Source organism: Periplaneta americana, chromosome 16 (genome assembly GCF_040183065.1).
Source record: "Periplaneta americana isolate PAMFEO1 chromosome 16, P.americana_PAMFEO1_priV1, whole genome shotgun sequence".
Lineage (NCBI taxonomy): Eukaryota > Metazoa > Arthropoda > Insecta > Blattodea > Blattidae > Periplaneta > Periplaneta americana.
In genome coordinates this window covers 185,934,686-185,957,143 of record NC_091132.1, presented here as the reverse complement: position 1 = coordinate 185,957,143, position 22,458 = coordinate 185,934,686, and the positions used below count along the sequence as shown (strand labels likewise).

The 22,458-nt window shown below is 36.3% G+C and overlaps 1 protein-coding gene across 1 annotated transcript in view; it reads left to right on the top strand.

The window, feature by feature from the left end:
* The window catches only part of LOC138692233 (erythroid differentiation-related factor 1), a 110,519-nt gene that overhangs the window by 38,821 nt on the left and 49,240 nt on the right, over positions 1-22,458 (top strand). Inside the window, exons 7-9 of the mRNA XM_069815365.1 lie at positions 3,887-4,043; positions 13,753-13,964; positions 21,966-22,233. Coding sequence (XP_069671466.1) covers positions 3,887-4,043; positions 13,753-13,964; positions 21,966-22,233 — 637 coding nt within the window. The remainder of the gene's footprint in view (positions 1-3,886; positions 4,044-13,752; positions 13,965-21,965; positions 22,234-22,458) is intronic.

Here is a 22,458-nt window from a genome sequence, read left to right as displayed (position 1 = left end):
AAATGTATAACCGTTTTAATGTAGGCACCATATTTTTATGTTATGGCGGTTATATCACCTACATGCAACCCCCAAACAAACTCTTTGGAGGGCCACACCTGCCATTGGTTAGCGAGTCCATATGACTTAGCCAGAAGGATTGTCAGACAATTCCACTGACTTAGGAGATGCTTATGCGTGCCATGGCAGGTCAGCATGTTGAAATGGCATTTCCTCTATTTTTGATAGAACAGTTATATCGTTGTGATTCGTCCCCATAGCATCGTTTGTTAACACTTTAAACTTTGAGTTACTGGTATCTGTTTTCTACCTCCTAACTGCAGGTTTTTAACACATTTTGTGATATTTTTTTTCAATTACATGTACCATCTTATGCAATAAGAAATCACTTATTTAGAAGTAATAAACTTTATTCTTTTACTGATGTAGTAATTTTTTGATTTAGTTATCAATTTTTTTACAGAATTTACAGAAATGCATGTTTTTGGCATATATATATATATATATATATATATATATATATATATATATATATATTGCACTTATTATAAATAATGAAACATAGTCCTTCTGAATGGTTTTTTTATGCCAAATACTTTTTCTTGGAGTTATTTTCGATAGTAAGTTAACCATTTGAAATACATTTCTGGAAAAGCTCGTAAAAGATTCTCCCTTCTAAAAAGACTAGCAGGAAAGAAATGGGGGTGCTGTAGGAATACTTTGAACACTACAAACAAAATGTTTATACAGCCAGTGCTGACATACTGCGGAGAAATTTTAATTACTTCACCTTTCATAAACGAAATAGAATATGTTCAAAACCAAGCTCTCAGGCTCATTACTGGTGGAATCAAAACAACTCCAATAGATTCTATGAGATTCCTCACTAATATTAACAGCATCAAAATGACAATAGAAGAAAAAGCACTGATTGAATATGAAAAACTTATTAGATTAGCAGGAAACAATTGGCGTTCATACAGTCCTCTCTGTAGATTGAAAATTCAAAAAAGTTTCATATCCATGGTTCAAGAATTAAAACAGAAAATCAATATCCCGAATTTAAAAGAAACCTACAAATTAACCTTTAACTGTATTAAATATAGAATATAATCTAAATTTAACAGAAGAAATACTGAAATCAGAAGTAAACACTGAAATACTAAAACAATTGTCTTTAGAGACAATTAATATTAGATACCCTCCACAAAACTGGCTTCATTTATACACCGACGGATCCTTGATCTCCAGAGAACAAGGTGCCGGTGCAGGTGTTACGTGCTGTCTCTTCTCACTTTATAGATCCCTTGGATATGGAACAACAAGTTTTGATGGTGACATAATTGCAATAAGTGAATGTCTCAGGAATCTTCTATGCCACATCAATAAATTTAGGAATGCAGTTATATTGTCAGACTCCAAAGCAGCTATTCTATCAATAGTCTCTAAACACACACCTTCATCTCAAACAGCAGAAATAACTAAAATGCTCTCTCAATTAATATCACTCAATAAAAGAATTGTATTCCAATGGATACCATCCCATTGTGGAATCCTGGGAAACGAGAATGCGGATTCTTTAGCAAAGAAGGGCAGCACTGCTACTTACAGACCTGTTACTAAATCTACGTATTACTCTGTGAAGAGATTTATTAAATCTACATACTTAGACTTCAACAAACAAAATATGATAACTCAATCCCAAGGGAAAAAATGGAACTCTCTGCATCAAAATCCACAGTTAATTCCCGATTTACCACGAAAATCGTCTGTAGCTGCATTTAGATTGGCAACAGGCCACGATTGTTTGGCCAAACACCTGCATAGAATTGGAATATATCAGTCCCCTAACTGCCCATTGTGCAACTCAAACCAAGAAATGGATTCGGAACAGCTCAAAATCTGTGCTTCAGTGGCTGGCCTTGATAATATCTTTGAAAAATATTGGAGTGCAAGAGGACAAATGACTTTATTGTCAAACGCCTGGCATTAGAAAACAACAACAACTTTTTCTTGAACCTATCCATCTTCAGTTTTTGAGTTTCAACGCGAAAACGCAAGTAACAATGTCAGGACGATCCGTGTGTTTTTCTTATGGGATTGAAGCATCTTGGTATAGCTGCTGCATGTAGAGGGTAAAATCATTTTATCCTCTAAGAGATCTGAAATGATCGGGAGACTACAAAATTTTGTACGCCTCTTATTTTATCAGTAAGTAATACCGGCTTTCCTTAGGAACTGTAATTTTTGCGCTCTCTCGAGCCAGTACTGAAGAGAATGACGCATATAAGTATCTACATCACACCGCCATTAAGTATATGAAAAAGACTCAACCCCACTTGGTTAATAACTATAAAAATGTCCACACCTGTGGAGTAAAGGCTAGCGTGTCTGGCTGCGAAATCAGGTGGCCCGGGTTCAATTCCCAGTCGGGGCAAGTTACCTGGTTGAGGTTTTTTCCGGGGTTTTCCCTCAACCCAATATGAGCAAATGCTGGGTAACTATCGGTTCTGGACCCCAGACTCATTTCACTGGCATTATCACCTTCATTTTGTTCAGACGCTAAATAACCAGAGATGCTGATACAGCGTCATAAAATAACCCACTAAAAAAATTATAAAAATATTCGATTTTTAATAACAATATTATTATCTTATGCAAGTTTTCTAGTTATATATTAACTACATGGCATTAACTATAATAATATTTTATTTCTAATGGTAATAATATCATCAAACCACCTCAAGCTTTGTAGATTTTAATATCCAATACACAGGTGTACTCAGAAAATTACACACTGCAGAATCACACCTATAAATTATTTTTAGTAAGTCTTGAAGTTTTTAGTAACCAATTGAATTTGAACTCTAAATATGTCAGCTATCCTGCAGGCATGGCCTTCGTGTAATGGCCTATTGTTTATTGTAGTGTATGTTTTGTTTTATTCTGAAATGGAATTACTTCTCAAAACTGAAGAAAGATGGATTTTGGAAAATAAGAAAATTATGTAGGAAAACTAACACTTCACTAAAAGTAACTATTTTTCTGAAAATCCTTGGATGCCAAGCTTCAAAATGATGGGTCATTCATTAAAATCCGTTCAGCCGTTTTCCCGTAATTTCCATTACCAGTTCAAATTATATATACATAAATGCAGTTTCTCAACATTCTAAATCTTGATCACTGTGCATGTTCTTAGTATTATCACAGTCTAATATGTCACATATGAATATGTGATGTATTAACTGTTAGCAGTTGTCACAAACTGATGTTGAATATGGCCACAAAGTCATTTAAATATGCGCTCCTGCATATATGATGTGTATTGTCTCAAATGCAGGTAGTAAGGTCGTAAAAGCATTACGAGAGGGGTTCGGCCGGCGCCGTGGATTGCGTCCCGGCATAGCTCAGTTGGAAAGAGCGCTCAGCGCGCAGAGCTGAGAGGTCCTGGGTTCGATTCCCGGTGCCGGTATGAATTTTTCTCGTATTAAATAGTAATAATACAGTCTAGTATATACAGTCGCGAAGCTCAATACGTAGTAAATATGCAAACATTAGATAGTTGCTCACCACTAGGAACGCTAATATCGCCTCATTACAGGCAAGGCAAAATAGTACCGTCACAGTCTATTGTTTCTAGCACCCTCAAAACTCAAGCTTCGTGACTATATAGTTTGTAGACTGTGGTATTATCACATCACCAGGATTAGTTTTAATTGTATTGTTTTGACTTATGTTTATGTTGAATTTATGCCAACAATTGAAGTGTTTAGTACTCAGTTCAAAAAATATGGCTGGCCACTTTATGTTTCCATGGCTATAATGCATGATGAGTGCACTCTGTTGAGATATTTAGCATGCGGCTCATTTGTTGACCTGTTTGCAGATTGTCACATCAGCGCATTACATGCTGTCTGATCTGTATGTGCCAGCTGGCACTGACCCTGGCAAGCCCTGCCTGGACGGCCAACTCAGTGACGAAGACGAGGGAGGTAGTAACCATGGAGAAACAGAAGACTGTGATAACAAGAGTGGCGTTGAAGGTGAGTGTCATTTTACCACCACCACATTCATTTGTTGATAATAAAATTACACTGAGGTTGAGCTGGCAACTGCTTATTGAGTGAAGTGGATAAAACGTAAACAACAACAACAAATGGCTTTTAAGGAACCCACAGGTTGATTGCCATCCTCACATAAGCCCGTCATCGGTCCCTATCGTGTGTAACATTAATCCAGTCTCTATCATCATATCCCACCTTCCTCAAGTCCATTTTAATATTATCCTTCCATCTATGTCTCGGTCTCCCCAAAGGTCTTTTTCCCTCCGGCCTCACAACTAACACCTTATATGCATTTCTGGATTCTCCCATACGTGCTACATGCCCTGCCTATCTCAAACATCTGGATTTAATGTTCCTAATTATGTCAGGTGAAGAATACACTGCGTGCAGTTCTGTGTTGTGTAACTTTCTCCATTCTCGTGTAACGTCGTCCCTCTTAGACCCAAATATTTTCCTAAGAACCTTATCCTCAAACACCCTTAATCTCTGTTCCTCTTTCAAAGTGAGAGTCCAGGTTTCGCAACCATTCACAACAACCGGTAATATAACTGTTTATAAATTCTAACTTTCAGATTTTTTGACAGCAGACTGGATGATAAGAGCTTCTCAACCGAATAATAACAGGCATTTCCCATATTTATTCTGCGTTTGATCTCCTCCTGAGTATCATTTATATTTGTTACTGTTGCTCCAAGATATTTGAATTTTTCCACCTCTTTGAAAGATAAATCTCCAATTTTTGTATTTCCATTTCGTAGAATATTCTGGTCACAAGACATAATCATATACTTTATCTTTTCGGGATTTACTTCCAAACCTATCTCTTTACTTGCTTCCAGTAAAATGTCCGTGTTTTCCCAAATCGTTTGTGGATTTTCTCCTATCATATTCACGTCATCTGGATAGACAAGAAGCTGATGTAACCCATTCAATTCCAAACCCTCTCTGTTATCCTGGACTTTCCTAATGGCATACTCTAGAGCGAAGTTAAAAAGTAAAGGTGATAGTGCATCTCTTTGCTTTAGCCCACAGTGAATTGGAAAAGCATCAGATAGAAACTGGCCTGTATGGACTCTGCTGTATGTTTCACTGAGACAGCAACTAAAACTTACCCTAGTACAAACCCTAGTAATGCTGCACTTTGATTATTGTGACGTTTTGTTAAGTGACCTAAGTTCTGAACTGTCAGTCAAGTTACAGCGAGCTCAGAATATGTGCGTCAGATACGTGTTCAACATCCGACGATATGATCACATATCACCGTCCTTCGCAAGTCTCTCGTGGCTCCGACTTAAAGAACGTAGAACTTTACACACTTTGTCTTTACTCTTTCGAATTCTGCACACCTCAACACTAAATTACCTTTCTTCTCGTTTCTCTTATCTATACTCTAACCACGACGTAAATACCAGATCACTTATCTGTGGCACGCTAAGTATACCTCTTCATAGAACATCTTGTTATTCATCATCTTTTACAATATCCACCTTGCGTCAATGGAATTCCTTGTCACAAAGTATTAGGGGCTGCAAGACAACAAACACCTTTAAGAACAGCTTAAAAGATAACCTTATTAGCATTTCACTCCAATCATACTGATTTAAACTATCACTGACTACACTGATACTTTTTTCTTTAGACATCATCCTGATTATGCTGTATTTTAATTGTCTCATAATAATCTCTTTCTATTATCTAATATTATTTGAAATATATTAACATTCTATGTATTTTAGTTTAATTCTGCTACACAGTTTATTTCAGTGTTTAATTAATAGTTCATAGTATTTTGTTGTTTAATTCGTAAATAACTCTTGTATACATGTAACTCTCATCTAAATCAAATTGTTGAATTCTTTGTAAGTTCATGCATATGTATATACACTTTTTGCTGGTTGAGTGGAAGAGAAGGCCTTATGACCTTAACTCTGCCAGCTAAAATAAATCATTATTATTATTATTATTATTATTATTATTATTATTATTATTATTATTATTTTAATTAATCGAACTAGTTTCTTGGGAATACCAAATTCAACAAGAATATTATATAAAACTTATCTTTTCACCGAGTCATATGCCTTTTTGAAATCTATGAATAACTGATGTACTGTACCCTTATACTCCCATTTTTTTCTCCAATATCTGTCGAATACAAAAAATCTGATCAGTAGTCGATCTATTACGCCTAAAAGGAAATATTCCAGGACCGATAAAAGTTATTCTTACATCAGGGTTTATTATTATGTCATTTTCTGTTGTACGGAGGTTTTATTGTATTTATATACAAAGTGTTTCATCGAACATTGCAACCTCAAATATTTTCGTAATAGAACCACATATGGAGTACCTGCTTGCACGGGAATGTACGAACATTAGGGACTCACAAAATGAGAGCTTATACACAGTCCAACAAATTCAGAAAATATTACTTTCAGCACAAAGTGTATTGTTTTTAAATGGAACTTGGATTTTTTTTTCCTAGAGAAATGAAAAGTTGTTGTTGTTTTCTAATGCCAGGCGTTTGACAATAAAGTCATTTGACCCCTTGCACTCCAATATTTTTCAAAGATATTGTCATGGTCAGCCACTGAAGCACAGATTTTGAGGTGTTCCGAATCCATTTCTTGGTTTGAGTTGCACAATGGGCAGTTAGGGGACTGATATATTCCAATTCTATGCAGGTGTTTGGCCAAACAATCATGGCCTGTTGCCAATCTAAATGCAGCTACAGACGATTTTCGTGGTAAATCGGGAATTAACTGTGGATTTTGATGCAGAGAGTTCCATTTTTTCCCTTGGGATTGAGTTATCATATTTTGTTTGTTGAAGTCTAAGTATGTAGATTTAATAAATCTCTTCACAGAGTAATACGTAGATTTAGTAACAGGTCTGTAAGTAGCAGTGCTGCCCTTCTTTGCTAAAGAATCCGCATTCTCGTTTCCCAGGATTCCACAATGGGATGGTATCCATTGGAATACAATTCTTTTATTGAGTGATATTAATTGAGAGAGCATTTTAGTTATTTCTGCTGTTTGAGATGAAGGTGTGTGTTTAGAGACTATTGATAGAATAGCTGCTTTGGAGTCTGACAATATAACTGCATTCCTAAATTTATTGATGTGGCATAGAAGATTCCTGAGAGTTTCACTTATTGCAATGATTTCTCCATCAAAACTTGTTGTTCCATACCCAAGAGATCTATAAAGTGAGAAGAGACAGCACGTAACACCTGCTCCGGCACCTTGTTCTCTGGAGATCAAGGATCTGTCGGTGTATAAATAAAGCCAGTTTTGTGGAGGGTACCTAATATTGTCTCTAAAGACAATTGTTTCAGCATTTCATTGTTTACTTCTGATTTCAGTATTTCTTCTGTTAAATTTAGATTATATTCTATATTTAATAGAGTTAAAGGGTTTGGTTTAATTTGTAAGTTTTCTTTTAAATTCGGGATATTAATTTTCAGTTTTAATTCTTGAACCATGGATATGAAACTTTTTTGAATTTTCAATCTACAGAGAGGACTGTATGAATGCCAATTGTTTCCTGGTAATCTAATAAGTTTTTCATATTCAATCAGTGCTTTTTCTTCTATTGTCATTTTGATGCTGTTAATATTAGTGAGGAATCTCATAGAATCTATTGGAGTTGTTTTGATTCCACCAGTAATGAGTCTGAGAGCTTGGTTTTGAACATATTCTATGTCGTTTATGAAAGGTGAAGTAATTAAAATTTCTCCGCAGTATGTCAGCACTGGCTGTATAAACATTTTGTATGTGGTGTTCAAAGTATTCCTAGAGCATCCCCATTTCTTTCCTGCTAGTCTTTTTAGAAGGGAGAATCTTTTACGAGCTTTTTCAGAAATGTATTTCAAATGGTTGCTCCATGTTAACTTACTATCGAAAATAACTCCAAGATATTTGGATTCATAAGTCCTAGGAAGGTGTTGGCCATTGTATTGGATATTGAATTTTCTTTCTTTTTTACCGAGTGAAAATATTTGGTAGTTACTTTTGCTTAAATTGAGTGTCATCAAATTTGATGTATTCCATTCATGTAGTTGATTTAGAGCTCTAAGAGCAGAATTTTGAATTTTGTCTCTATGTCTGTAAGATCCGGAAGTCCGATAAAAGTTATTGTTGCATCAGGGTTTATTATTATGTCATTTAACCACTCCAGAAATGAAAAGTAGATTGTTCTTATTGAATCTGGAAAGACCCTCGTAAGGTTTTTGGAACAGAGAGATGTCACTTCATTCTCGAATGTTGCTCTACTTTGTAGAATTAGGATACGAACACGTTGGCGCCTAGCTTTAAAGCTAGCAGGCTCCGCTATCAGTGTTATGAAAGACAAGGAAGCTTGGTGTGCACAGATTGGAGCTTGTTTGCAGGTCGCTTTAATCTGTCAGCTGACTCACAGCTGATTAGGTCATTTCCTTGGAATCTCTGTGTAGACTTGATATCGCTATGAATCCAAGTAGTGGGGACGAATTTGATTTATTAGACAGGATCAAAGTGGTTAATATTACAAGAATCCTTCTCTCGAGAGTGCTCTGTTCACCCTATAAATAATGAAAGGGTTGCATTTGGTGAATATTATCTTTTTAAAAATTTGCGGAACTTCCCAGAAAAATTTATTAGCTATCTGAGAATGGAAATCGAAACTTTCGATTATCTTCTCTATTTAACTAAAGATTCCATACAGAAGACTTGAAAAAATTGCCAGGGAATCCTATTTTGCAGGAAGAATGGCTTATACTCACACTGAGGTAAACTGTACAATTCTTACAAAATAGTGCATAGTGAACATTCTCAATAATTTGATTGATGTTAGTTATTATTTATTTGTTTATTTTTTTTATTTTCGTGGTATTAAGACACATACAGAAGAAAGTGATTAAACTCTTGAAATGAGATCAAAGACTCCAAATTAGGCCTATTGGTGAACGACAATGTCCATTTGTCCGAATTCACTATGTAGTAGTTTGTAATTTAAAAATTAATTAAATTCTACCTTCAGTTTTGAATCTATACGAAAAGTTAATGTCGTGGCAGGTCTTTCAAACACACGAGCAATCAGTTTTTCTACATCCAATGTGTGCAGTGTTTTAAAACTTTACAACCACTGACACAGGATTCCCGCCATGAGTGAAGTAAGAGGTATGCTCAAGGCGGAGCTTGACAGGCCGCTGGCTGATAGTTGGAGTAGCCAAGAATGAGATTTCCCACTTCGTTTAACATTATCACGTCGTAGCATCTATGATATTCAAACAATCGTGCTGCAATTTTTTTATTGATAGGTCAATGTCCAAGGGAAGCATAGAAAACAATTCGAAGTCAAAATATTGTTTTTAAAAGTGAGAAAAAAAATACTAAGTTTGAAGTGATCTGCTCAAAGCAAAAAATTTACGGTAAGCGGTAAACTTTTTTGTTTTTCACGTTAGATGGGGGTCAAAGCGAGAAAAATGTTGAGTAAGAATGGTACTTCATTTTAAAAGTTACCGCTGCTCAAAATCTTTACTGGTTACCGAGTTACGGCCAATTAACGTCAAGACTAAACCAAACGTGCGTAGTTTAAAATAGAATACAAATTTGTGTAAATTAAAAAGCACGAATTACACAAATAATTGATAAAAGTCGTCCCTACTAATTACACAAGTCATCATTGACATCTGGTCCACAGATCACCTCTCCAGTGCCTCTCTGCTCCACGCCAAGACTTGCGCTGCAAGCTTGAAAGAATGACTGAAACCATTCTTGGAGCTTACAGCGTGCTGGAAAGCTAGCAGTAAAGCGACCATACGTGAGTCAACGTGTGCGGTGTCATATGATTCTAGCGATTCATTTCCCCCACTACCGCTACCAGCTACTCTACCATCGTCAACATGTTCGTACCCTTAGAATGGAGATCAGTAAAAGAATGCTTGTAGTAAGCCTAAAGCTCAGAAAAAAGTTGCATTCTTAAAAAAAAACACATAAAAATAAGGTAAGAACAAGCAGAATGGATTATTCCCCTTTTACAATTAATGTTCCTTTCTTCCCCTTCATTATGATGGATAGTCGAGGTTCTACCATAATGTCGAGCAAACTAGAGTTCAACTGCATGGAGCCCTGCTTCAATTACTGACAGCCATCTGTGCTGTTTACAGGAAGAAGTTAGTCGACAAGCACAAGTATGCATCGAGATGGAGGGTAGTCATTTCGAACATCTGCCTGCTTCATTGTACATTATTAATAAACTTTTCCAACAGGAGTATCATCTCTTCTCTGTTGCCCATTTTACAATCTTATAGTCTTCTCAATAACTCCTCAGCTATTGCTCGCCAAATGTAAGTTCCTACTTTCAATGTAATCAGTATTGTATCCTCTATCTGACCATGTAGTTCTTGTACACCATTTTACAATCACTGTCTACTTTATTTAATATTTATATAAATGACACCCTCCCTATTAGAGGAATCAAACATGAAAACAGCACTATTTGCAGATGATACAGTTTTGTGGACTTCCGGATCTTACAGACATAGAGACAAAATTCAAAATTCTGCTCTTAGAGCGCTAAATCAACTACATGAATGGAATACATCAAATTTGATGACATTCAATTTAAGCAAAAGTAACTACCAAATATTTTCACTTCGTAAAAAAGAAAGAGAATTCAATATCCAATACAGTGGCCAACACCTCCCTAGGACTTATGAATCCAAATATCTTGGAGTTATTTTCGATAGTAAGTTAACGTGGAGCAGCCATTTGAAATACATACCTGAAAAAGCTCTTAAAAGATTCTCCCTTCTAAAAAGACTAGCAGGAAAGAAATGGGGATGCTCTAGGAATACTTTGAACACTACATACAAAATGTTTATACAGCCAGTGCTGACATATTGCGGAGAAATTTTAATTACTCCACCTTTCATAAACGAAATAGAATATGTTCAAAACCAAGCTCTCAGGCCTATTACTGGTGGAATCAAAACAACTCCAATAGATTCTATGAGATTCCTCACTAATATTAACAGCATGCCCATTGTGCGACTAAAACCAAGAAATGGATTTGGAACACCTCAATCTGCGCTTCAGTAGCTGGCCTATCCTTTTGCTTACTCTGCCTTATAAACAAACGTTCAGTAAGTTTCTGTTCATCAGTGGTGGATTTTAGGCGACCAGCAACAGCTGAAAGTTCGTAAAAGCTATGATACCCACCTCATACAACTCATCTCTGACCTTCCTTCCTGCTAAACCACACCAAAACATTAAGGGGTGGTCTGCAGTGACTCAGTCGAGTTAATAACGCCCAGGACTGATATATTATCTTACAATTCATTGTGGAATTTCCAATAAGTTAATTACTATAGTCCCGACGCTGTTATTTCCGGCGTGACTCCGCCTCTTTGCTTACGTCTTAGAAAGTGATGGCTCTATAAAGTCTAGCTAGGTAGTATTGTTCCCCGTTTTTGTTCTTATGTTGCCGAGCTACCATACGAGGAATCTATTTGCCACACCGTTAAACATTATCATGTTGTAGCTCCTATGATAATAAATCAAACACAATGTAATTCAGCAAATAATTGAGTGGCAAATAACGTCTTCGTGTGCTTTCTGCGAACGCCAACAAAAGAGCTAAAATGGCGCACGATTATATTATGTATTTATCGAGCCTTAAGGAATGAATCAGCGAATCACAAGACGCAAACGTTTAAATGTACCCGACCAGCAACACGATTGGCTGCTGGAAATTAGAGCGACGGGACTATAACTTCAGTATTCTTGTTTATTAATAATACAGTCCATATGACTTATTGTAATTAACATTTTACATCTTGCTATTTACATTACATTAATATGGCAGTAAACGTTTTCGTCAGTTTGGCTCCATGTTCATGAAGTTAATTTCACGAAGAAGAGATAAGGAAAGCCATTGAAAAGTCCAATTGGAGTTACTCTGTAAGTGACCTGCCTTTTGGTTACACAGGAAAACAAGAAAGACATGTTAGATCTTCTGAAATATACTACCCTTGTTTATCATGGATACTATAAGAACTTACCAACATGTGCTTCAACAATTCTGTCAAGAAATGCTGAAATTTCTGATAGTGAAAATAAAGAAATTGTATACAACTAAAGTATTACCCTCTTATTGCACTGAATTTTCAAGGCACAAACCCAGCAAGTCCTTTTTTGTTGATAGTACACAATACACAAAAGATGTAAGAATTAATTTTTTTAATGAAATAAAGTATGTATTAAATCATATAATATATTATGTCCTTTTATGCTTTGAAGAGGTGGAAAAATTCAAATACCTGGGAACAACAGTAACAAATATAAATGATACTCGGGAGGAAATTAAACACAGAATAAATATGGGAAATGCTTGTTATTATTCGGTTGAGAAACTTTTGTCATCTAGTCTGTTGTCAAAAAATCTGAAAGTTAGAATTTATAAAACGTTATATTACCGGTTGTTCTTTATGGTTGTGAAACTTGGACTCTCACTTTGAGAGAGGAACATAGATTAAGAGTGTCTGAGAATAAGGTGCTTAAGAAAATATTTGGGGCTAAGAGGGATGAAGTTACAGGAGAATGGAGAAAGTTATACAACACAGAACTGCACACATTATATTCTTCACCTGTCATAATTAGGAACATTAAATCCAGACGTTTGAGATGGGCAGGGCATGTAGCACGTATGGGCGAATCCAGAAACGCATATAGAGTGTTAGCTGGGAGGCCGGCAGGAAAAAGACCTTTGGGGAGGCCGAGACGTAGAGGGGAGGATAATATTAAAATGGATTTGAGGGAGGTGGGATATGATGATAGAGACTGGATTAATCTTGCTCAGGATAGGGACCAATGGCGAGCTTATGTGAGGGCGGCAATGAACCTCCAGGTTCCTTAAAAGCCAGTAAGTAAGTAATATATTATGTGAATAAGTGGAGGACTTAATGTGAAACGTAACTACAGTTGATGTTTTATTCACAACAAAATTCTTAACGGGCAATACATTTATTTCATATAAACTATACCATTATATTTTGTAGTTACGAAGTATATTACATATAAGACTGTTCGGAACTGAGTTATGATTTTTTGTAACCAAGTACAAGAAAGAATTTGCTATGAATTTGTGTAAAAACCTAAAAATGTCAACTTTTGTAATTACACTAGTTTCACACTTAAACTCTCGAAATATTCTTTACAATTATTATTAATTTTTTACTTCACATTTTACAGATACTCATTTTTCGCAGAAGTATCCTAAATGGAGTTACAATATTTATATTCTGAGCCCCTCATATTCCTTTTCCAAATCTAATACTGTATAGGTGTAAGTAGATGAAGTGAAAACAAAACAGTGTAGAGAAATGTGAAGAAGAAACATGTGCAGCAGCTTGTACAGCAGTGGCAAAAAAAAAAAAACCGGACCGACCCTTGTAGCTGATTTCAGAGCCTTGTTCACTTCAGAGCATGATAGACTGGTAACTAAGACTTTCGTGGTTCGAATCCTGCTTGGGAAGGAAACTTTTTTTTTGTTCCTTATTCAAATTTATTTCCAATGCTTTTCGACTGCAGCAATATGTTACTACTTAATTAACTTATTATTCCCAGAACATAAATTTAACCAGCCACATTACGGTTGAGAGTTTGTTCATTCATATGAGATATGCAAGACATCGCACTGTGTGCAGGACCCCTGAGCAGCAGCAGTGTGCCAGTGAAGGCGTTGTGCTTGTCCACGCCAGACACGTCCTCTCAGGAGTCCAAGTGCAGCTCTCCTCCACCGGTGTGTGGGGGCGTGGAGGAACGATGCAAGATGGCTCTGCAGCACGTGGCGTCTGGGCTGGAGTGTCTGCAGTTCTTTGGGCAGGAGGAGGCTGCACAGGATGATGTGCAGTACCAGGTCTGTACTTCTGTTGCAGTTATCTGCCTTTATTTATATATCTCTTTTGACGTAGAACTACGTCTTTATCCTTACTAGATGAAGGGAGGAGATGGGTGACAGTTTGGGAATTGACTCACATAAAAATGCAATTTCCCCCTTATTCTCCTTGTATTCCGCTTGTTCTTCTTGTATCCCCCTATATACCCTGAATTCCCCTCGTTCTCCTTATATTTCCCTTGTTTTTGTATCCCCCTGTATGCATTGTATTCCCTTGTTCTCTATGTACTCCCCTTGTTCTCTCTCTCTTCCCCTTGTTCTCCTTGTCCTTCCTGTATTCGTCTTGTTCTGTTTCTCGTCTCCTTGTTCTCCTTATCTTCTCCTTGTTCTTATATTCCTCCTTATGCCTTGTATTCCCCTTATTCTTCATGTCTTCTCCTGTTCTGCTTGTCATCTCCTTGTTGTCCTTGTATTTTGCTTGTTTTCCTAGTATTTCCCTTGTTCTCTTTGTCTTTCCTTTGTTCTATTTGTATTCCCCTTCGTCTCTTTGTATTCCCATTAGTCTGCTTGTAGTCCCCTTATTCTCCTTGTATTGTCCTTGTTCTCTTTGTATTCCCCTTGTTCTCTGTCTATTCCACTTGTTCTCTTTGCATTCCCCTTGTTTTTCTTGTATTCACCTTGTTCTATTTGTATTTCCCTTGTTCTCTTTGTATTCCACTTACTTTCCATGTATTCTCCTTGCACTTCCCTTCTTCTCTTTGCATTCCCCTTGTTTTTCTTGTATTCACCTTGTTCTATTTGTATTTCCCCTGTTTTCTTTCCATTCCACTTATTTTCCATGTATTCTCCTTGTTCTCCATGTATTCTCCTTGTTCTCCCCTTGTTCTCTTTGTATTCCCCTTATTCTCCTTGGACTCCCCTTCTTCTCTTTGCATTTCCCTTGTTTTCTTGTATTCACCTTGTTCTATTTGTATTCCCCTTGTTCTCTTTGTATTCCCCTTGTTCTCTTTTTAGTTCCCTTATCCTCCATGTATTCTCCTTGTTCTCCATGTATTTCCCTTATTCTCCTTGCATTCTTCTTGCTCTCTTTGTATTCTACTTATGCTCCTCGTCTTACAACTTCTCCTTGTATTCCCTCTGTTCTCTTTCTATTCCACTTGTTCTCTTTGCATTCCCCTTGTTTTTCTTGTATTCACCTTGTTCTATGTATTTCCCTTGTTCTCTTTGTATTCCGCTTGTTCTCTTTTTAGTCCCCTTATTTTCCATGTATTCCCCTTGTTCTCCTTTTATTCTCATTGTTCTCCTTGTACTCTCCTTGTTCCCTTTGTATTCCCCTTGTTCTCCATGTATTCTCATTGTTCTCCTTGTATTCTCATTGTTCTCCTTGTACTCTCCTTGTTCCCTTTGTATTCCCCTTGTTCTCCATGTATTCTCATTGTTCTCCTTGTATTCTCATTGTTCTCCTTGTACTCTCCTTGTTCCCTTTGTATTCCCCTTGTTCTCCATGTATTCTCATTGTTCTCCTTGTATTCTCATTGTTCTCCTTGTACTCTCCTTGTTCCCTTTGTATTCCCCTTGTTCTCCATGTATTCTCATTGTTCTCCTTGTATTCTCATTGTTCTCCTTGTACTCTCCTTGTTCCCTTTGTATTCCCCTTGTTCTCCATGTATTCTCATTGTTCTCCTTGTATTCTCATTGTTCTCCTTGTACTCTCCTTGTTCCCTTTGTATTCCCCTTGTTCTCCATGTATTCTCATTGTTCTCCTTGTATTCTCATTGTTCTCCTTGTACTCTCCTTGTTCCCTTTGTATTCCCCTTGTTCTCCATGTATTCTCATTGTTCTCCTTGTATTCTCATTGTTCTCCTTGTATTCTCATTGTTCTCCTTGTACTCTCCTTGTTCCCTTTGTATTCCCCTTGTTCTCCATGTATTCTCATTGTTCTCCTTGTATTCTCATTGTTCTCCTTGTACTCTCCTTGTTCCCTTTGTATTCCCCTTGTTCTCCATGTATTCTCATTGTTCTCCTTGTATTCTCATTGTTCTCCTTGTACTCTCCTTGTTCCCTTTGTATTCCCCTTGTTCTCCATGTATTCTCATTGTTCTCCTTGTATTCTCATTGTTCTCCTTGTACTCTCCTTGTTCCCTTTGTATTCCCCTTGTTCTGTTTGCATTCCCCCTTGTTCTCTTTATATTTTCCTTATTCTCTTTTTAGTCTCCTTATTTTCCATGTATTCTTCTTGTTCTCCATGTATTTCCCTTATTCTCCTTGCATTCCCCTTGTTCTCTTTATATTTTCCTTGTTCTCTTTTTATTCCCCTTATTTTCCATGTATTCTCCTTGTTCTCCATGCATTCTCCTTGTTCTCCATGTATTCTCATTGTTCTCCTTGTATTCTCATTGTTCTCCTTGTACTCTCCTTGTTCCCTTTGTATTCCCCTTGTTCTCCATGTATTCTCATTGTTCTCCTTGTATTCTCATTGTTCTCCTTGTACTCTCCTTGTTCCCTTTGTATTCCCCTTGTTCTCCATGTATTCTCATTGTTCTCCTTGTATTCTCATTGTTCTCCTTGTACTCTCCTTGTTCCCTTTGTATTCCCCTTGTTCTGTTTGCATTCCCCTTGTTCTCTTTATATTTTCCTTGTTCTCTTTTTAGTCTCCTTATTTTCCATGTATTCTCCTTGTTCTCCATGTATTTCCCTTATTCTCCTTGAATTCCCCTTGTTCTCTTTATATTTTCCTTGTTCTCTTTTTATTCCCCTTATTTTCCATGTATTCTCCTTGTTCTCCATGCATTCTCCTTGTTCTCCTTGTAGTCTCCTTGTTCTCTTTATATTACCCTTATTGTCCTTGCACTCTCCTTGTTCCCTTTGTATTCCCCTTGTTCTGTTTGCATTCCCCTTGTTCTCCTTATATTCTCCTTATGCTCCTCGTCTTCCTCTGTATTTAAAAGTGGAAAAAGAAACAGTGTTAGAAATTATATACCAGTCTCTATTCTAAATAACTTCTAAACATCTTTTGAATCCGTTATTCACAAACACATTTCCTTTTGGATGAAAAGCAAACTCTGTCGAACATAACATGGATTTACTAAATCTGGTCTCCTACCTGAGTGCTAACCAATATCGATACTCCATAAAAATGCTTGACCAGGAGCTAGGTGGCAATTTTAACTGGTGGTTACACTAACTGACATTGATACACTTGGCCATTACTTCTTTAAAATTGTAAGTATTTACCATTAATATCATTGGTAGTCTTTAATTTTTCGTTATAACTATTCTGTTATTTTTGCAGTTGTTAACATAGTTTTCTTTTTTAATATGATCAATTTAATGTATAGTTTTAGTTTTATATAGGCATACTTGTATAAAATTTTCCATTATTATCTTCTGTAATACAATGAGTGCTGATAGTTTTCCGGTAATTTAATTGAGCTCAATTAATTATCTAACAACAGCGAACATGAGTTTAAAAAGCGAAATTAAATTACCTGAGGATAACTATTATCACAAATTGTATTTGGCAAAATAATCCCAATGCGAACAACTGTAATTTTGAACAACTAAACATTCGAGGTTATACTAATAAGATTCAGAAAAAGAGTCGAATCGAAGCAGAGATGATAAGAATAAAAGGCTCCTTGAAATAAAAACAACTTAACATTTGAGGTTATAACAACACTTTATTTTGAACTCTTTTTTCATTGCTTATCTATAATTTTCAACGTGTTTAATTTTATTGCAGAACATTTTTACTTATAGTAATTAATTGTGCAATTATTGTAATTAATTATTGTTATTTGTTGAGACTGCGAATCTCATGTAATTGCTTAATTGCTGATACATCGAAATAGAAATGATACAAATAAAACAAATGGACATAGGAAGAAAACTATCGCTTATTAATTTTGAGCAGCATACTTTTAATTATCAGTGTAATTTGATTCTCATTGGTCAGTCTAGCATCAAAGAGCTCGTTCATTGGCTGAGGAATGTTTGTATGGTGTTATCATTATAATGTTATTGTTTTCATTTTTATTGTTGTATTATTATTGTATCCATTGTGCTAGCCTATTATTGGCTAACACATTAATGTTAATAAGTGAATATAATTAAATTAGTTAAATTGAGGACATCACCCGAATAAGGGCGTATACAGCAAAATGTTGTTGTTGTTTTCTAATGCCAGGCGTTTGACAATAAAGTCATTTGACCTCTTGCACTCCAATATTTTTCAAAGATATTATCATGACCAGCCAATGAAGCACCGATTTTGAGGTGTTCCGAATACATTTCTTGGTTTGAGTTGCACAATGGGCAGTTAGGGGACTGATATATTCCAATTCTATGCAGGTGTTTGGCCAAACAGTCATGGCCTGTTGCCAATCTAAATGCAGCTACAGACGATTTTCGTGGTAAATCGGGAATTAACTGTGATGCAGAGAGTTCCATTTTTTCCCTTGGGATTGTGTTATCAAATTTTGTTTGTTGAAGTCTAAGTATGTAGATTTAATAAATCTTTTCACAGAGTAATACGTAGATTTAGTAACAGGTCTTTAAATAGCAGTGCTGCCCTTCTTTGCTAAAGCATCCGCATTCTCATTTCCCAGGATTCCACAATGGGATGGTAGTTCTGATATAAACTAATTTCAATGTTTGTAAGCTGTCAGGTCCATCATAGTTGCGTCGAAAAAGTTTTTCATTACTGTTAAATAGTTTCGAGGATATTTAGAACAAAATTATTGAAACATAACAGCAATTAGTATGCTCTGCTATTAGTAAATAAATATAATATGGAACTTTGTATACGCCCTTTTTCCAGCGACAATATGTTTTAGTACTGGTTTTAATTATTCTGATGCTCTAGGTGTCTAACTTTGCATGAAAATTAATTACATTAATAATTATGTCGTAAAAAATAAAATAAAAATAAATTCAACAAAATAAAATATAAATTTACCATAACATACTAAATAAAAATATTGAATAATTACACAAGTAGGCCTACAAAATAACATTACATTTTTAGTTTATGGTTTTCTTGTCTTTATGTCTTTTTCTTCTTTATATTTTATCACTATTATTGCTAGAGTCATCTTCACCATTGTGTGATAATGTCCCGACTTTATTCAGCATTGATTTCAGCCAATTTTGGCCATCTTCATCTAAAAACTGTAAGAGATCTCTTCAGTCCTCCGCCTTGGAGGTTTTCAAAGACACTGATGTCCTGTATTGCAGTTGTTGGTACTTTTGCATCATGATTGTATGAGGACGATTTAAGTGTGTACCCGTTTTATCATTGAGGATGTCACCGGAAAACAGTTTATTCTGAACTGTTGTTAATCGTTTCTCTGAAATTTGCAATAGACTCAATAGAAAGTTTTAACAACATCAATTTTTTTACCTCCATTACAGGAAACACTATCTTCCCAAACATTATCCCTATTCTTGAAAGACTGAAGCTTCTTAGTTTCTAGATTCACTCTTTCAAGGCAAGAAGTAATAAAATGATATTGTTCTAATTTCGAATCCATGTCCCAAAAGCGTTTAAAAATAGAGAGTTGATCGTCCTTTGAAATTTCATGTGTACACATTTTCATACATCATCTCCTTACCGGTGTAAATGACTTCTTTTCTATTTCCTTGCCTGTATAAGTTGTGTATGACTTGCCACTGTTTCTATTAATTTTCCTTTCTTCAGTTTTCCATTTAGTTTTGCTCACAAGCTTCTTTTTTCCCATATTTTCGATCACGATTTACTGCTGCAACTGACAACCTGACGTAAGCTTAAACATGGAATATTAGCCTACTACAGTAAGGCTTGCAACAGCATGTGGCTGCTGCTGTAGTAGGCGCGTTCACTTGTTCAACGTAAACACGTAACATTGTGTCCTGTGTTACGTATTGAAGCTAGACTTACGAAAATTTACTACAGTGTACTATTCGCATTCAACTATCTAATCCCTTGATCGTCGGAAAACGGGCGTATAAGGGTATACGCCGTTATTCGGGTGAAGTCCTCAATTATTTTTATATGAGAAATTTCATAGTGGGATGGACCTATAAAACATAACAGAATACAGTGAAACCTCTCATTTACGGACATCGAAGAAATGTAACAATCTGTCCGCATCTGGGAGGTGTCCTTTATTGGGAGGGAGGCTCCCCAATCTAACAGCAAATTTATAATATGCATTATGTATCCCTTCATACTTTAAATGAAATGTATTACTGTAGTTTAATTCTAAATACAGTGTACTGTACTACAGTAAATTCTTTGCAACTTTGAACTACAGTAGATAAGACCGAAAAAGGAAAATACAGTACTGTGCCATGCAATTTTATTCTAGGTCTACAGTTATGCAGTACTGTAATTTACAGTTTTCAGTGTCATATCCCTCGAAACCAAACAACTGATTGAAGCGAAGAGAATAGTCCTACTAACCCCATCATGTGTCGAATACAATTTCACGATCGCAGAAACCTGGAACCATCAGACAGGTTAAATTTTATGACTTTGTTTATCCACCCACTTCCAGCTAACAAGGGGTAGTCTGCTGGGCTAATGGTAGCCTACGAGACCCTTGTTGTCTTCTTTCATGTTCATGTACTCTCCCTGGTAGAACTCTTGACTCAACCCGTTGCAGAAGATGCGACGAGCAAGAAACGCTTCCTCACATCTTGGGTTTCTGCCATCATGGAGAATTGCTCCGAATCAACAGACATAATACGGTTTGTTCTCTCATCGCATCTTCAATCCGTCAGAATGCTTCCTATGAGGTTTATGAGGAGGTTGGTTGGTCTCTTCTGATGGCTCTACTAGACGTGCTGATATCATCATAATTGACCGGCAGAAGGATAAGGGTGTCATTCTTGATCCCACAATCCGTTTCGAGATGCATGAGCAACAGCCACAAGAGGTGTGTCGTGAAAAACAAGTCATATATGAGCCTTGTTGTCAGCATCTCGGAGCACAATACCACTTCACGTGCCCATGACATGATCACACGAGAAACTTTAAATCAACTTAAGGGGACACGCTACTGAGATTTCTAATCTCCACAATTTTGATTGTAAGTTTTTGAAATTTTAAAATCGAATAGATGTTGATGAGTTACATATGCACAATTATTTTCAAAATTTTATGTTGAAAAATGTACTCGGAAAAAAATAAAATATAAAAAAGTGTTTATAATTTTAGTAAACAAATATCTGGGTCTAATATAAAGATAATTTGTTTCTTAAACTTTTAAAATGATGCTAAGACTACCTACAAAGAAATAGTGCATGGGTTTGTTCCTAGTCAATATAGTTCATCAGTAAAAAAAAATTAACTTTTAACATTGACCAAAATTGACGAAAACTCAGTAGCGTGTCCCCTTAAACAATTTAAAATTTCTGATGCAACGATTGATGCATAGGATCTCGTGTGTTAAAATCATCCTTAGCTATAATTAGTAATCATTTGTACCCAACAAACTTTTATTGTAAATGATTTCCTATGTTTTCATATCATTTATCTTAATGTTTTCTTTTTCCTTTCAAATTGTCACACAATTGGTTTTCATGATTATTCTTTATGAATTGATTAGTAGGCTGATCTATTCGAACCTTTATTTAGGGCGGCTTTTTTATTAAAAAATTAGTGCTGTACAATTCTCAAAACTAAATTTTCCATTTTTGTAACACATTAGGTCTTGAGATCCAAGTTCTGTCCGCAGTCAGGAGGTAAAGCAAGCTTTAGGACTGTGAAACAGCTGTCCGTGTCCGTGTCTGAGAGTGTCCGTAAACGAGAGTTAAATTTATCATTATTTCTGTATTATTTCAGTTGGGACATAAAAATCTGTCCATATATGAAGAGTATCCGTATCTTGGGGGTATCCGTAAGGAGAGGTTTCACTGCATCTCCTTCATGTTGTTCGTGAGGGACAGTGCCATAGCAGTTCACATACTCTGTGTTATGTTAATTACTGCGCCCCCACACAGAACAACACATCTAACTGTGCATTTGCGTATTCTCTGCAGACTGACAAGCAGGCGTGTGAAGAGAGAGATGCTCCAAAGATGGCGAGGCCGTTCCAGGCTATTCCCATGCCGTACTCACCACTTGGTTCTCAGAACGAGAACAAAGAAGAAGCGGTGAAGAAGAAAAAGGAGGATGGCACTCTGCTGTGTAGGCCGGACAAGGAGGACAACCTGTCCTGGAACACACATCTGCGCATACTGCTGTACGAGAAGGCGTCCCTTGTATTTGTAGTGCTTGAGGAGAAGGACTTCGTCTCAGAGAACTATGGTATGTGCAGGGCCTGATTTACAATTTCAGAGGCCCGGAGCTCAATTTTCTTCATGAGGCCCCTTCTTTTCTTATATGATAACTAAGCCTATCTTATTTTATTTAAATTTCGTCACCTACCTCCTTTCACCATGTATTTATTTCGTAGAGGTTTTTATTAATTCTCTATTTTGAGGAAAAGGATTAAAAATAAACTAGACCCATAAGATATGAGTGATTAGGGGA